This window comes from Peromyscus leucopus, chromosome 4, assembly GCF_004664715.2.
Source record: "Peromyscus leucopus breed LL Stock chromosome 4, UCI_PerLeu_2.1, whole genome shotgun sequence".
Lineage (NCBI taxonomy): Eukaryota > Metazoa > Chordata > Mammalia > Rodentia > Cricetidae > Peromyscus > Peromyscus leucopus.
In genome coordinates, this window is record NC_051066.1 from 104,024,440 (window position 1) to 104,042,637 (window position 18,198).

General features: G+C 46.5%; 1 protein-coding gene across 1 annotated transcript in view; it reads left to right on the top strand.

The window, feature by feature from the left end:
- Acoxl (acyl-CoA oxidase like) overlaps positions 1-18,198 on the top strand; it is a 292,744-nt gene that overhangs the window by 115,332 nt on the left and 159,214 nt on the right. Inside the window, exon 11 of the mRNA XM_037205208.1 lies at positions 16,090-16,206. Within this exon, the coding sequence (XP_037061103.1) occupies positions 16,090-16,206 (117 nt within the window). The remainder of the gene's footprint in view (positions 1-16,089; positions 16,207-18,198) is intronic.

The window sequence follows — 18,198 nt, forward strand, 5'->3', positions numbered from 1 at the left end:
GTCGGGGAAGCTGAGGCAGGGGGATTCATCACAAGTTCAAGGCTAGCCTGGGCTACACATTGTCTCAAAACCACCAAAACAAACAAAGAAAATAATTTAAAAAGGAGAGGAAGAGGAAGGAAGGAAGGAAGGAAAAGAATGAACAAGGAAAGATGGAGTTGAGAGAGGAGTCAGCGGCTGAGAGCCCTTGAAGAGGACCTGAATTTGGTTCCCAGCACCTGCAGGCTGCTTCTAACTCCAGCTGGGGATCCGACATACTCTTCTAGTCCCTGAGGGCATAGCTCTGGCATGCACACCCAACACACATATATACATACAATACAATAAAATAAAATATAAAAAGAAAAAGAAAAGAGAAAAAAGTACCACCACCACCACCAACAACAAAAATGTCCCTTAAACAGAAAGGGAAAAATAAAAGGCATTTTGGAATATCAGGGAAGAAGAAACAACAAAGTCTGTGAAAACATAGATAGCTAAACTCTCCCTTTTTTGAGTTCTCTAAGTCACATCTGACAGCTGGGACAAGTGTTCTGACACCGTTACATGTGGCTATGGGTGACCTTGTGGGGTTTACTCTGGACAGTCCTACACAGCAGAGGATAACGAGCTGTAAGAGAGGCCAGGTTTCTGTACTGCACTTGAACTGGTAGGACAGCACATGGACGGGCTTTGTTACTGATATGAATAAACTATGTATACATCAAACCTCAATGAAACACTAAGAGCAGTATCTCTGTAGTGATGTGCCCAGTAATATGTTAAAATCGGATTTTAAAAAGTGCTGAAGTAACCTGAAGGAAGGCAATAAAGATAAACCCTAGAAATATAAAACACAGTTTCAAAAAACTATTATTTATTTTAAAAATATGTTTTATGTATAATATGTATTTATGTTATATATTATACATAATATTTATATATTATTACATAGTATACATAAACACTACATAATATTACTATTTTATATTAAGTGTATTTACATGTATTTATATTATACATATAATATATAAATATATATTCATATAGATATATATTTAAAGCCCTAGCCTAATTATTACAACAAATGTAAAAAAAAGCATAATCAGTTAAAAAGTGGAGCTTGACAGGGACCAAAACCCATCAAACTCTATGCTGTCTGCTCACTTCAAGTATGACAGTTTAGACAGTTTGTATTTTACAAAGATAAATCAAAGAGAGCAGGAGTGGCTGCATTAATTTCATATGAAGTCGGCTTCAGAACAAAGATACTCACCACAGATAAGGAGAGATGGTCGGTTACAACAAGAAGTGCCAGTCCATAAAGGAAACACAGCAATGCTGCACATGTGTGTAAAACACAAGACACTGTGATGTGAACAACAAGAACTGAAAAGAAAATGAGACCAACCCCCAGTTTCAATTAGGAAATATCAACATCCGTTTCTAACAACTGATAGACCAACTGCACAGAATGCCACGGGAGATGCGGAAAAGCTGGCAATGCTACCAACCAGCAAGAACCAGCCCAAGTTCACAGAGGACTCCGCTCAGCAACACAGAGCACACGTCCTTTTCAGATACCCACCCAGATCTTCCAAAACAGGCACTCTCCTGTGCCACAGAAGAAGCTTCAAGTTTCTAAACCAAAGTCAATGCCAGGCATGGTGACTGATACTTTGCTATCCCAGCACTCAGGAGTCTGACTCCACAGATTCAAACTAATAATCTGTAAGAGGGAAATTCCCAAATACCCACAAACTAAAATACACACTCCTAATAACCCATAATAAAAGAGGAACTCAGAAGCAAAATTTTAAAAATATGAAAGTATCATATCAGATTTTGTGCAAAGTAACTACAGAGTGCTAAGAGAGAAATTAGTGACATCAAATGTATATATTAATATATCTAATATATTATCTATATTAATATATCTAATACAATATATTAACATATCTAATCTATATTAGGAAGACCTAAGCTACTATTCCAAGAACCTACAAAAAGAACAGAATAGACTGAAAAGAAGTAGAGAATAAAACTAAGGACGGAGCAGAAATTGCTGGATGAGACAACCGAGCTATAGAAAACTGAAGAGCAAAGAGCCGGTTATTTGAAAGTATAAAATCCACAAGTTTCTAGCAAACTGTCAACAAAGAAAGAAAACATACATTACTGACACCAGAAACAGTCTGGGGCTATTTCTACTCACAGTGAAATGGGCCAGTTCCTCAAAAGCCTCAAAATACTGTAGCTTATCCACTGTGTATGGAACTTGGAATAACTCCATAGCCAGTAATGAGTTGAATTTGTCATTTAAAGACTCCTGAGCAGGTCAAGTGTGATGGTGTCTGCCTGGATCCCATGCTTGGGAGGCAGAGGCAAGAGGGCAGGAATTCAAGGCTAGCTTTGAGTACATAGTCAGTTTGAGGCCAGGCTAGGCTACACGAGATCCTGTCTCAAAAAAAAAAAAAAAAAAAAAAAGCAAAGAAAATTCCTGAACCATTTCCAGCCGAAACAATGTCACTGCACTACTAAACATTTAAAGGAGGATATACAACAATTTTTTACATAGTTCCTCTACAAAGAACAGTGGAAGGAAGGAACATGTTTCAGTTCTTGTACAGAAACCATAATATTCTGGTTTCCCAAAAAGATAGAGACAAGACAATAAAAAGAAATCATACAACAGTATCACTCATGAATGTAGACACAGGAGTCTAATGAAAATTAAGTGTTAGGGTTTGTCAAAATGACAATTACTCATGGTGACCAAGTGGGCTTTATTACAGGGGTCCAAGCTTGCTTAATATACAAAATTCAGTATAATCTACCCTATTAGATTCATATAAAGAAGAAAAATAACATAGTTACATCATCTGGTACAAAAAAGCATTTAAACTTTGAAACATCTTAATGACTAAGAACTCTCACTTAGAGTTCTGTTTGGTGGCACAGACCTGCAATCCTAGCTCCTTGGGAAGCTGTGCCAGAAAGATCTTAAGGTCAAGGCTTACTTAGACCACAGAGTGGGTTTGTCTCAGCTATAATTGGGACTCCCCATCAGTCACCAGGTAACGTAAGGAGACCCTGACTCAAATACAAAATTAAAAATGTGCTGGGAATATAGTCCAGGGGCAGCAGAGTGTTTACCGAGAATGCGTGAAGCCCAAGGTTCAGTCCCCAGGACCACAGAACAAGAAGTCGGCAAGCGCAGCCCAACAGGGAGGGGCTTCTCACTGAAATAGGAACAGAGGGCTAGAGATGGCCAGGGTGAAGAGCAGAGGATCCGGGTTCGGGTCTCAGCACCCACGTGGTTGTTCACCGCTGTCTGTCACTCCAGCGCAGGGCTATTCAGTGCCTTCTTCTGGGTCTGCAGGCGCCAGGCACACACACATACATGCAGGCAAACTCTCACATAAAAAAAATAAAAAAATAAAAAAAAATGACTAAGAGTAGAGATGACTGTGACTAACTTGATGGAGAACACCCCCCCAAAAGAAAAAGAAAAAGTGCAGACCACATCACACTTAGTGAAAGAAAGACTCATTCTCTAGGAGCAGGCATGGCAAGGATTTGTGATCCTGTTACTCCCATTGAACATGGAGGTGGAAGCTGTGGTCAGTTCAGTAGCGAAGAAAATAAAGTAAAATGAGCACATAAATTGGACAGCAAGTGATCAAACCATTTTTACGTTCCTATGACAGGGCTGTGTAGAAAATGCTGAAATATCTACAGAGCCATCTTGGAAGTGTATAGACAGTGGAGACTGCCTGGGGCAGGCTACAAGTTCACTGCCGAGGTAGCCTAATCTGAGGTCCTGCCTACAGGGAGACACGTTTTCTCATCACACCGTCTCAGGAATATTGTCGAACCTCAGCTACTCAAGTGAGGATTAGATTCCCGTTGGGAGTCGAAGGCCATCTTAAGATGTGAGTTCAGCATGCTCAGGAGACACGAAAGTCACACCGGAAGCCCATCTGTTCTTCTGCACACTTGTAGTGAATGGAAGGCTCCTGGGGCTAAAAAAAAAAAAATGAACCATAGTATTAGTTAGTCATACATTGCTTAATCATGGGAACATTCTGAGAAGTGTGTGACTGGGTGATTTTATCACCATTTTAACATTGTCTTTGGGGATTGCCGTCATAAACAGAGATAGTCGTTGATCAAAATGTCATTATGTACCATAGGGTCGCACAATTCCATAAAAACACTAGCACTAGGTGGGCATTTAAGAAAGCGTCCGTGAGACCTGTGTTCTGAAAACACTATGAAATGAGACAAAGATGTAACGCAATAGAGAGGTGGCGTGTGTTTGTGGGTTGAGAGGCTGTGGTGTTTTAAGAGCCTCGGGACACCTTTCACCTTTAAAGCTGCAGATTAAGAGTGAAGGTGGAGATGCCAGTGTCCTTTCATTATCTCATTGATATTCTCATTGCCAAGAACAGTCTAAGGCCATTCTGAGGCACCGAGATAGGGATGTGTGCACTGTAAAGAGGACTTCATGCTTGTCTATCACCCAATGTTCAGCTTCAGTGATGGGTGCTGAGTGCCAGGGCTCAGCATTTGTCTCTGTCCCCTTACTACTCACCCATGGTCAGGCTCAGTATCTCCAGGAGACCAGAGTCTCTGGGGGCTGTTTCAGTATGTGCGCGTGCACAAACACACACACACACACACACACACACACACACACACACACACACACAGAGAGAGAGAGAGAGAGAGAGACAGAGACAGAGACAGAGAGAGAGACAGAGTCACCGCTGCACCTAACTGACTCCCAGTGGGAATCTATTCCTCACCTGAGTAGCTGAGGTGTTACAATATCCCTGAGACAGTGTAATGAGGGAAAGTGTCTTCCTGTAGTCAGGCTCTCAGATGTAGACTACCTCAACAGTAGCCTACCCCAGGTCATTAGCCCACCCCAGGTCACCAGCCCACCCCAGGTCACTAGCCCACTCCAGGTCATTAGCCCACTCCAGGTCACCAGCCCACCCCAGGTCACCAGCCCACCCCAGGTCACTAGCCCACTCCAGGTCACCAGCCCACCCCAGGTCACTAGCCCACTCCAGGTCACCAGCCCACTCCAGGTCACCAGCCCACCCCAGGTCACCAGCCCACCCCAGGTCACCAGCCCACCCCAGGTCACCAGCCCACCCCAGGTCACCAGCCCACCCCAGGTCACCAGCCCACTCCAGGTCACCAGCCCACTCCAGGTCACCAGCCCACCTCAGGTCACTAGCCCACTCCAGGTCACTAGCCCACCCCAGGTCACCAGCCCACCCCAGGTCACCAGCCCACACCAGGTCATTAGCCCACCCCAGGTCACCAGCCCACCCCAGGTCACCAGCCCACCCCAGGTCACCAGCCCACACCAGGTCACTAGCCCACCCCAGGTCACCAGCCCACCCCAGGTCACCAGCCCACCCCAGGTCACCAGCCCACCCCAGGTCACCAGCCCACCACCAGGTCACTAGTCCACTCCAGGTCACCAGCCCACTCCAGGTCACCAGCCCACTCCAGGTCACTAGCCCACCCCAGGTCACCAGCCCACACCAGGTCACTAGCCCACCCCAGGTCACCAGCCCACCCAGGTCACCAGCCCACCCCAGGTCACCAGCCCACCCAGGTCACCAGCCCACCCCAGGTCACCAGCCCACCCCAGGTCACTAGTCCCACTCCAGGTCACCAGCCCACTCCAGGTCACCAGCCCACCCCAGGTCACCAGCCCACCCCAGGTCACCAGCCCACCCCAGGTCACCAGCCCACTCCAGGTCACTAGCCCACTCCAGGTCACCAGCCCACACCAGGTCACCAGCCCACCCCAGGTCACCAGCCCACCCCAGGTCACCAGCCCACACCAGGTCATTAGCCCACCCCAGGTCACCAGCCCACGCCAGGTCACCAGCCCACCCCAGGTCACCAGCCCACCCCAGGTCACCAGCCCACCCCAGGTCACTAGTCCACTCCAGGTCACCAGCCCACTCCAGGTCACCAGCCCACCCAGGTCACCAGCCCACCCCAGGTCACCAGCCCACTCCAGGTCACTAGCCCACACCAGGTCACTAGCCCACTCCAGGTCACTAGCCCACTCCAGGTCACTAGCCCACTCCAGGCAGTCTAAGCTGTAATCTACCTCTCTGCATTTTGTACCATTGTAGATTTGCTTTGCATTCATTAGGATGCATTAAAAAACAATCTCAAGGAAGCCCAGTCCTGATGCCTAGCATTAACCAAGTCTTGTCACTCCTAGATATTGCTAAGGCTGGAGTTCTGAAAAAGTAAATTCACTTCCTGTGTGTGCAGCCAACTGAATGTCACTCAGGCTCCTCACTAAGGCCGGCTGATTGGCTCTGGGAAGAATCTGCTGCTCTCGTGGCTTTCCCACACCACCCTCAGGCTGTGTGTTGTCCACCTTGTTTCAACCTGGAATTTAGGGGGGAAACCATTAGGGTTCCTGGTACATAAAGGGGGCAGCTTACATTAGTTTTCCACCACATGGGGACACACACACACACACACACACACACACACACACCACACACCACACAGACAGACACACACCTCTCTCTTTCGTTAGTAGCCTTAGCATGCTTCTTTCTTAACAATTTCATTATCTTGAATTGAATGTTGGGAAACAGACTTTCTCCTTTGCCTTAAAGGTCTTCTTATAGAAGCTTTAGTGAGACAGAATAAAGAAAGAGTAACTTTTGGGGAAATTTTATCAGCACTTTCTTAGTCAGGGATGAGTAGGCTGACAGATTATCTTGCAGAGGGTGGTTTGAGTGTGATGGTGACCCCTGCTGTTCCTCGGACACCTGCTGTCAGGCATGTAGCTACATCTCACTTGGTTCTGGCTGTCACTCTAAGCCCACTTACAGTCGAGGAACCTGAGGCTCACAGACTTCCTGAACAAGATAACCCACACACAGGAGGCAGCATCTGCATCTCCGTGCAAGCCAGGTGTGCATGGGCCCAAGCCAGGTGTGCATGGGCCCAAGCCAGGTGTGTATGGTCCCAAGCCAGGTGTGCGTGGTCTCAAGCCAGGTGTGTGTGGTCCCAGGCTAGGTGTGCATGGTCCCAAGCCAGGTGTGAAATGGTCTCAAGCCAGGTGTGAATCGTCCCTAGCCAGGTGTGAATGGTCCCTAGCCAGATGTGCATGGTCCCAAGCCTGAGCTCTCACCTTCATGTCTTTTGCCTTCTTCCCCAGTCCCCAGTGGTATAAATTGGGATGTGATGGCTCAGTCCCAGATAGCCTCTCACAGGCAGCAAGAGGTGCCAGAATAGCACAGGAACATATTGAGCAGAGACGAAGCCATGTTCCTTGGTGTTTGTCTTCAAGAGGTTTCTTTGAACCATAACGTGACAGGTCAGATCTACTCTTATTTAAATAGCTGAACCCTCAAAGAAGAACTGGGACTTGGTCAGTCTCTGATGCAAGGAGAGCCTACTTTTGGTCCTTTCCATCAGATAGTAATGTTGGTCAGAAAGAATCTATTCAGCAAAAATTCGGGGACAGTGCTGTGGGTCTTCTTACTATGCCTTCCCTCCGGCCTGAAGGGCATCTGAGTTCTCCAGGTCACTTGTAGGAAATATGTGGCTTGTTTCAATAACTCTAGACTCTTGCGGGAAGCTCCATTCTGTGCTGCTGCTACAGTGTCAATGATGACAATGGTCTTCACTGTCTCAGAGAGCAGAGTCTTGGGCCCTGCTAGACACTGACCACAACTTAGATCCAAGTGCTGCCTGTTGGGTAGAGCCTTTGACTTCCTAGCTCTCTGATCTGGTGTGGTCTGTGAGAAAGGGAGATGGGGAGAATGGCGGCAATGACCCTTTCCCAAAGAGCTGCATGCTCACAGTGACACGTAGGCTCCAGCATCTGTTTGTAGGCTCGGGCCACTGTCCTTATTTGTCACGTAGACTTTCCAACACTGGCATTAAAGCAATAAACTAACATTTCTTTCTGTATATTCTTACCAAGTATCCCATGTTTAAAATGTGTCATTGTCATTAATCTCACATTGGAAGAAGAGCTGGGTGTCTAACATCTGCCCTCGACCTTGAGATGTCTTGGGGTGCAAGGTCAGTGTGCAAGCTGGTTCACAGGCATCCCTGGAGCCAGAAAGGAGATCAAAACCCTTCTCTGTCACTCTAAAGATGTTTGGAGACACAAATGTTATTTCTAGAGTGTTTACAAGATTAGGATTTTGAAAACTTTCTTGGGAGCAGTTTCCATACTTAATCATACTAAAGTTTTTTTTTTTCTTTTTTTTTTTTTTTTTGTGTGTGTGTGTATACAGCATCCATGCACGTGCATATATAGGTCAGAGGTCATCCTCTTAACCCTTTTCACATTGTTGTGTTATTACTATTATTTGAACCAAGATCTCTCACTGAACCTGGAGCTTACCATTTTGGCCAAAGTCTAGAATCTGCCTGACTCCCTCCAACCCCCCAGAGGTTATATTTGTCCAACTTTGACTTGGGTGAAATCCAAACTCAGGTGCTCATGCCTACAAAGCAAGCACTGTATCCCCTGAGCTGTCTCCTCAGCCCAAGGCCCCTGTGAAAGCAATGTTTATCTATGGCACACATAGTCCTGTAGACACACACTTCTTCCATTTGCTGTAGAGATGGATGGAAAATTGTCCAGTTGAAGAATGGCAGCTAAAACATGGTAGATCTAACATGGTGAATAAGATGTTCAGTGCTGGATTGCTCAGAGTCCAAAGAGAAAGCTATTAGGCATTCAGCTTTAACCAAAAAGAATATTATGGGAAGCTAGTCCCCACTTTGATGCCAAGCTCGACCCCACAGGGAAACAGATGGGGTTGAGTGTGGCAAGGCTGAAAGCTGGGAAATGGAGTGTTGGTGCCCACGTTTTGTTTGATGATAAGAAGCCAGGTCTTTTTTGTTGTTGTTGTTGTTGGACTCCAGTCTTCTGGGTCCCATAAGTGCTTGTGTTAGTGTAGCCATGCTCCAAATACTCCGCACAAACAACTAAGGAAATTTAAGTGTGGATGATTAGTTGGCCGCAAGGTTTCAGTCCATCAAGGCAAGGAAGGCCCAAAGGCCTTTATTGTGGAATGTGTAGTAGAGTCTCCCCACATTTACAAAGGGGGAAACGCTGGAACCAGGAGCCTTCTGTAATCTTCACGTGTCCACCCTTGGTGACCTGCTTCTGCCAGCTAGGCTCTACTTCTTAAGGGCCCATGTTCCCCTAAAATAATGCTACTAGCTGGAGGGCAAATGTTGAAACATGAGCTCATGGGGACATTTTAGATTCACACAGGGCTGTGATAGTGGCCTTAAAATGTTTTGCTTTGATTCTGGAGAGATGGCTCAGTGGGTAAAGTATCTGATATGCAAGCATGAGGAGCTGAGTTCAGATCCTCAGAAGCCACCTAAAAGCCAGACATGGTGCTGTATGTCTATAACTCCAGTTCTGGGCCATGGAATTAGGCAGAGCCCAGGGGCATACTGGCTGTACAGCCTGAGCACAGCATCAAGCTCCCGTTAAGTGAGAGACCATGCTCAAAACATAAGTGTGAGGACACCCTGCTCAAAACAATAGAGGACAGACACCTGATAGCAACCTCTAGTCTCCACATGCACACACATAGACAAGCATGCCCATATATGTGTGCTGCACACATGCACACACTGCACACAAATTTGCACATGTATACACGCACTCGCATGCACATACACATGTGCATGCACACATACACTGATTTGTATGAATAGTTGCACTCTAAGTTCTATATATCTAGGAATGTCCCCTGAAAGAGGAGAAACAGAAAGGGTTGGACTGAAAGCTCTCTGAGAGGTTGAGGTATCTCTGTGAAGTGATATGGGAATGTGATGTAGGTGTCCCACTGTGGGCACTAACTAGTTCCCTTGACTGTCGCCTAAAATTGAATTATTAATAAATCCCAGTGGCTATGGATATGTGTCTGGGGCCCAGCTTCTGTCTGCAGAGGTCAGCACCACGACACTGAAGGAGGTGAGTTTTCCTCTCCTTTCTTCTGGCTGAGGGGATGCCTGTGAACTAGCTTGCACCCTAGCTTGTACCCCAAGACTTCTCAGGGTCAAGGACACAGGCTCAGCCACACAGGCTTCTCTCCTTCCAGGGTGACTGGGTGTCATTCACAGCAGACTGATGCAATGATGCTTTGGAGCAGGAAACATGGGAAGCAATTATCTTTTTAGTAGGTCACTGGCCTCCTTTGGGAGAAGAGACCAGAGGGAGAGCAGGGAAGGCAGGCAGCATGGTCCCCCTAGAGGCTGCGCCCGCAGTAGCTGCCTTGGTGATTAATAGCCCTGTCACTTTCCGAGAATGTTGCTTTAAGCAGCCGTGTTCAAAATTGAGTGGGGATGAAATACAACAACCCAAAATAAATGTTTCCTCTATTCCTTCGTTGTTGCTGGAGTCCAGAAATAGCTCTTCAGATCTATAATTTTAAAAGGCATCATTCACAGCACTCTTCCAGCCCTGGATTGGTTTTCACATGGATACCATTGTGTATATATATACTGCTATTGGTTTTATAAAGATCATGAGAAAGCTAAGTGATTTGGGTTCTTTTCCTTTGGAGGGAGTGCTGGAATAAAAATTGTGTTTACAGAGAAAAATATACCCTTTACACGTGTTTTTAACGAAAAATAGTAACTTAGTGGAGGAAAAGACGGGAAGAATATTGTGTCCATATAGATCATATTTTGGAACAATAAAAATGTCTGGCAGGCAGTAATTGCTGGCCAGCTGCAGGGATTACAGCCCAGTAAGCTGTGTTCAGGGCAGCATGCCAGGATGCTGGCAACCAGGGAAGGAGCCTTCAGTGTGCCCAACTACATCCTGAGATCATAAACCAGAGGGTGACTTCAGAATGGCTGGGCAGGTTTGCCATATGGGTCATGCCTTCTATGGCCCAGAGCCTTGATGTTCCTTCTCTCTGCTGCTTCTCCTGTAGCCAGGCAACCAGCTTGGTGCAAATAGTGACAGTCCTAGGGCTGACCTCTATTGGCATCTCTGAGCAGAAGAGTCGTTAATCTTTCGTGTTACATTCCCACTTCTAAAACCAGATCAAACTTCTGATAGGTAAGAAGCCACTGGAGACTCCGGATCAATGCTCTGGAGACTGTCAGCATCCAAGGCCAGAGAGAAGCAGTGGGCATGCCCCACTTTTTGCTCATCTATTGATTTCTTTCTGCTCACCTATAAGAAAGCCCAGGTAGGGCTGTTGGCATCCAGGGGCTTGATTCCTCTCTCCTGCTTTCTCCTTGTCATTAATTTCTATCCTGTATACTGCTTCTATCCGGGCTCCATTGTCAAAGTTATTTCTTTGTTCATAATGACTATGAATAAGTAAACATTTCAGGAAAAAGTGGGGGTGGCAGGTGGGAATCTGGAGTACAGTTGCTGTGATAGTGGGGTAGTCAGTGTGCCCTCCTTTCTTCCTTTTCTTTCTTTCTTTCTTTCTTTCTTTCTTTCTTTCTTTCTTTCTTTCTTTCTTTCTTTCTTTCTTCCTTCCTTCCTTCCTTCCTTCCTTCCTTCCTTCCTTCCTTCTCTCTCTCTCTCTCTCTCTCTCTCTCTCTCTCTCTCTCTCTCTCTTTGTTTCTTTCTTTCCTGAGAGTTCTTGTTCCAGGCCAGGATGGGTCACATGAAAATGTGCTGATGGCAGAGACTGTGAATGTGTAGGTTGTTCTGGCTTTCAGATATGTGGAGGCCAACAGGTCAGGAAGATCTTCTTCTTTAGGTTATTCATTGTTCACAGTGCCCTAGAAAAAAAGGGTATCTGCTCACCAGGTCCACACAGGGAAACACTAGTGTCAGGAAGGGGGTGGAGGATGCCAAAGGAAAGGATGGGCCATGCAGGCTGAGCAGGCTAATCAGGTTAAGTAGACTAGGATTGACTAGTTGGGTACTAGGGTTCTGATATCTTGGAGTTCTCCTCAGTTGTCTGACACCTGGCCCTGGGTGTCACCTGGGGTGACTCGTGCTGGGTATCAGTGGCCTACATTGTGATAGCCTTATGAAGGAGGTATTGGGGCTTTTGGATTTGTTAGCTTACATTTGGATGATGCAGTCATGGGGACATCATTTGCTATCTTTAGGAATGAGCTCACCCTGGGAGGTGGGGCTCATACTCTAGGATCAGCTCTGGGTGGAGAAGCATCAGCAGCTGTCAGTTAGTACAGACTGAAAGAGAGAGAGAGAGAGACATTGGCATTGGGGAGGTCACAGAAGGAATACTAAGGGCATTCTAAGGAGAAGCCACTTTGCTTTGGTTGGTTTGGTTCTGTTTGGGTGTTGGAGAGGGAGAAGAATCAGAAAAGTCTCAGCGTGAGGAGAGAGTGGGTGGCCGAGCCTCCACAAGTGAGTCCAGTTAGGTATATGACAGCTGGGCTTGAGACTGGTGGAGGCAGTGAGCCCTGCGTGGACAGAGGCCCCAGATGGGGAGGGTGTGAAGAAGCATCCTTGAAGGTTCAAGCAAAACCCAAGTGGACTCCTAGATACCAGGCAGAGAGGCATTTGGATTAGATTCCCAACCATCTGGCTACTATATTTAAAATGCCTGTAGAATGCCTGTGTGTGGCTATGTGTCGCAGAACTAATTAACAGGTTAGGAGGTGGTGATAAATTATTGTGGCTGAAGTAAAGAAACCCACAATGGTGGGTGTGGTAGTTTGAATGAAAATGGCTCAGAGGGTGTGGCACCATGTGAAAGAATTGGGGTGGGTGGCCTGGTTGGAGGAGGTGTGGCCTTGTTGGAGGAAGGGCGTCACTAGAGGTGGGCTTTGAGGTCTCAGAAGCTCAAGCCAGGCCCAGTGGCTCACTCTCTTCCTGCTGCCCGCTGAGATGTAGACACTGTCAGCTAATTGTAGCACTGTGTCTGCCTGTGTGTGGCCATGCTTCCTGTCGTGATGATAATGGACTAAGCCTCTGAATGTAAGACAGCCCCAATTAAATGCTTTCTTTTATAAGAGTTGCCATAGTCATGGTGTCTCTTCACAGCTATACGACACTGACTAAGACAATGGGGCTAGAAAACCAGTGCCTTCCGAGCCATTAGCTAAACTTGGTGAGTGGATGGAATTCTGTAAGCTTAGAGGGCAGAGTTATCTCTGCCCTGAGCAAGCAGTTTGGTGGCCCCAAGGCCTAGCATACCCCATCATGAATGTAGACTCCACAGATGCCAGATCATCCTGTTTTACAAGGAAAGTTGGAAATGCATGTATTCTTGTGAAATCTCTCAAGTTCATGAAATCACCTAGACTCCTGCAGTGGATTGGCCGATCTCCCTGTCACATGACAAGATATACTCTGAGGCTTGCCCGTGTGGACTCCTGGTGGTCTCTCTGGCCTGCACCTATTACCGGAATTGAACTATGAGGGTCAAAGAGGAAACGGGGCCGTCACAAATGATTCCTACACCTGATGGTGTTAGTTTTGTTTTCTGTTGCTGTGATAAAAACACCTTGGGGGAAGAAAGCAGCAGAAGGGAGGATTTTATTTATTCATTTTAGCTCACAGTTGGAGCAGCAGTCCATCATGGTGGGGAAGTCAGGGCAGCAGGAGCGCGAGGAAGCTGGTCACATGGTTTCTGTAGTACGGAAGAAGAAAGTGATAAATACTTCTGCTTGCTTTCTCTGTCGTAGGCAGTCTAGGACCCCAGCCCATGGAATAGTGCCCATATTCAGGGTGGGTCTCCCCACCTCTGTAAACCTGGTCAGAGAACCCTCACAGGCTTGCCCAGAGGCTGTCTCTGGGGTGACTCTAGATCCTGTCAAGTTGACAACCACTGCTAACCGCACCCTGAATAGCATCCTAAAACCTTCCCTGAGGTCTTGGTCAGGCCACTCTGCCATGTTTGCCTGCATTTCTTCATTTGAAAAACTCATTCATTCAGTGTGTGCATCTGCTGTGTGCTGGGCACCAAAACAAAGACTTGCGTGAAGAAACAGAAACTTTGATAGAATGCCATTTAAAATTGTGTGGTTATCATGATTTTTTTCAGCAAATCAAGATTTAAAAGACGTTGTTATTGATCATTTCCTTTGCCATCTCTGTGTGAGTAAAGTACCCTGAAATGATATTTTGGAACTGGTGATTGACAGGAATGGAAAGCTGGGTCACCCTATCTGGGTCTTTTCTGTGATCTGGCCTGTTAGCTTCTTGTCTGGGACTTGACTTTGAACATGGTAGATGCCCAGAATCCAGTGCACCTGTGGCACAGGTCAGACTCAGCTGTCTCCCAGAGGAGTGGGTTGGATATGGCCATGTCTAGTGTGGATAAAAATTTGGCTTTAGTAATTGTAAATAAAGCTATACCATAATTTTAAAACTTAAAATTCAAGAGAGTGGGGACAGATAGAACACTCTAAGTAACTGCATGGGACCACTTAGGTTGCTATGACAAAAATACAATAGATGGGGTGACAAACAGTGGGCATTTGTGTCTTGCAGTGCTGGAGGCTGGAATGCCAAGGTCTGAGGACTGGCAGATGCAGCATCTGCATGATTTGTCTTCCTGATCTGCCTCCTTGAGTGTCCTCACCTGACCTTCTTCAACCCATGGAGTTGAAGGAGGGTTTGCTGGGCAAATCGGATTAGCACCCCACCCTTATGACTTCATTTAACCTTAATTACTTCCTAAAAGCCCTATCTCCAAATAGTCACTTGGGAATTAGGGCTTCAACATATGAATTTTGTGGGGACACAATTCAGTCCATAGCAATAACCTAACATTATGATGACACCATTATTGAAAATGCAATTTCTTTTTCTTCCTGTTTTTGGTCTCCTCATGATCCAGCCGAAGTTGAGAGGTCGCCCTGCATGCTGTTCAGCCTCTCATTTGAGACCACACCCTGCTGTGGTTGGGTGGAGATGGTGTGGACGAAAGGGCATGGGCCAAGGGCAGGGGATGATAGTGTTCCTGGGACAACCATCTGGAGTGGTCAAACTGTGCCCTGGGATATCTCCTCACCCTGGGTAGCATCTGCCCCTGTGTATGCCTGGTTTTGTTTGTCTCGTCCCCTCCCACCTCATAACCAGGTTGTGACTTCTAAATGACTTATGCCAATGGTTTGCAACCTTCCAAGTGCTGTGACCCTTGAATACAGTTCCTCATGTTGTGGTGACCCCAACCATGAAATTGTTTTTGTTGCTACTTTATAACTGCAATCTTGCTACTGTTATGCATCATAATGTAAATATCTGATATGCAGGATATCTGATCTATGACCCCCAAAGGTGCAAACATAAAAACTTTGAAAAATTTGCTCTTAAGTGTATGGGTATCCTTGGCTCAATAGTGTCTACAGCTACAAACAGGTTTGCTTGTGTGTGTGTGTGTGTGTGTGTAAAATGTTGCTTTTTAAAAATTCAAAACTAAGCTCATGGCTATTTAAAAACAGAATGTCACCAACCCCAGAGTCAGAGCATACTGACCTGCACCAGGGTTTGCCCATGGGCATCGCTGCAGGAACAGTCCCAGGAACGGCTCTGAGGAAAGACACGAGCTGTATCTGCCTCTAAGTGCCCTGCAGCCGCTGTAACAAGGCACAGGGGCTGCAGGATGTGGCGAACACTATTCCATGCGGAACTGCAGGGGTGCTTAGGAGGGCTGAGAGTAATGATCCACCTGTGAATCTGACGGGAGCGGGGAGGCCACCGCCACCCTCCTTGTTGGGATGTCCATTTGAAATATGTTCTAGGCTACGGCTCCTGTCCTATTAATTATGTCCCAAACCTAGTAAAGCTGAATAATTAATGATCACAGGGCACTTGAAGCTCTAAGATGTCATGTAAATGTTAAGGAGTACAAATTACTCTCCGTAGTAGATAGCTCTGTTGCCTTACCCGGATCCCGTGGTGGGAAGGTTCGTTTCCAGGAAAGCTAAAAAGCTTTCTTTGGACTTTTCTTGGAAGGTTGGACTGTCTTAACTCACTGTCTTAACCACACTTTAGGAGGCTTGGGTTTCCATATCCTGCAGGATTTGAAACACCAATGGCCGGCTGCCACTTGCAGCTGTGAAAATGAAGTCACCTACTTACTGCGTTTTGGTAAAAGTTGTGTTTGTTCATTCTCTCAGCCGAAGGCAGTTTGGGCCCAAGGGCAAGGAGGAGGTGAAGATCATCGAGCACCAGATGCAGACACTCAGGCTGATGTCTCACCTGGCCACTGCGCTGGCCCTGACCTTCACCAGCAGGTGAGCTGGCTCTGGGATCGCTTCTCCCGGAGGAAGCCATGATAGGGGTGGGACACAGACTCATTTTCTAACTGTGAACAGGAATGGACCTGTGGGGAAAATCTGCTGCCCAGGCTCAAGGTGGAACCCCAAACTTAACTGAGTGTTCAGAAGAGTAGAATCCACCAAGGATTCAAGAAGACTTCAATCAGTGCTTGTCTATGGATACTAAAGCTAACAGATGTGAGCTGTAGAGATGGCTCAGCAGTTAAGGCATGGCTGATCTTCCAGAGGACCCAGGTTTGGTTCCCCGCACTCACATGGTGACTTATAACCATCTATAACTCCAGTTTCAGGGGATCTAATGCCCTCTTCCAGCCTCCATGGCCGCAAGGAACTTGCATGGTGCATAGACATGAATGTAGGCATAATAGTCACATAAAATAATGTTAAAAAAAAAAAACAGAAAAAGTAACAGATTTGAACAGTTAAAATACCTCCATCTTCTCATAAAATTTCTAAGTGGACAATAAAGCTTTGAACACTAGGTCAAGGCGTGTGTGTGTGTGTGTGTGTGTGTGTGTGTGTGTGTGTGGTGCTGTGTGTGTTGGGGAAGGAGGCAGGGTGCTGAATGAAATAGCAGAAATGGTACTGTAACTGCACATGCATGATCACCTTCACCACGGGCTTTTAAAATTTTTGTTTTAGATTTATTTATTTTATAAGTGTCTTACCTGCATGTATGTTTGTGTACCATATGTGTGCCTGGTACCTGACAAGGACAAAGGAGGGTATCCCATACCGGAACTGGGGTTACAGATGTTCTGAACTATCATGTGGGTACTGGGACCAAACCTGGGCCTCCGAAAGAGCAGCAAGTGCTCTGAACTGTGGAGCCATCTCTGCAGCCCTCACCAGTGGCTTTAATAGACGACAGATGCCTTCAGGTAACCCTGACCAGTGGCTTTAATAGACAGATGCCTTCAGATGCTCCGTCTCGCAGCACTTGGGCAAGGCCTGGGCTGTGTGTTTTGTATCATTGTCACCTCTACATCCTAAAGACAAGGACCACAGGACCCAGGAGGATGTGGACTGGGAAGAGGGTGTCAAACTTCAGACCTTTCTCCTGCTGTTCTTTTTTCTCTAACATGCTAATTCTGCTTCTCAGTGGGGTTGCTACGGTCATCTTCTGGGTAACTCACAGCGCCCTGCACTTGTGGGAAAATTTACACCCTGATGAGTGTGTGCTGGGATCTATAAGACGGTGGACATCAGAGAAACCCTGCCATGTCTGGTGTACTGCTGACCTGTGGGGTGTCACAGTCCTTGGGCCTACCTGGGGGGAGGCCTCTTCTCATAACACGGGTGGGGAGCGGAAGTCCAGGACTCCAGGGAGTACCAAGAATGAATTCTGTGGCAGGAAAAATGAGCTACCTGAGAAAAGTATAAGCCACTCACATCCAACATCTGTTGCTTAAAAATTTTCTGAATTTTCCTTCCCAGGACTGGGCTGTCCTAGTGTGCTACTCTGTTGCTGTGATAAAACCCTAACCAAAAGCAAACCGGGGAGGAAAGGGTGCATCTGGCTCCCACTTCTATATACTAATCCGTCATCGAGGGAGGTCAGGGCAGAACACTGCAGAGGAACACTGCTTACTGGTTTGCTTCCCCTGCCTTGCTCAGCTTGCTTTCTCACAGAACCCTGGACCACCTGCCCAGGAGTGACACCACCCACAGTAGGCTGGGTCCTCCCACATCAGCCATCAATCAAAAAAAAAAAAAAAATGGCCACAGATCTGCTAACAGGCCAAGTCGATGAAGGTAATCCCTCCTCCCAGATGACTCTATTTTGTGTCAAGTTGACAAAACCTAACCAGCACTCGGGATTAAACCTTAGGCTGCTGCACATGCTGGGCACTTGGGATTAAACCTTAGGCTGCTGCACACATTAAAACTAGTGCTATACCACTAAGCTGCTCGCTCAGTTCTATGTCCGAATATTTTTGAGGTTCA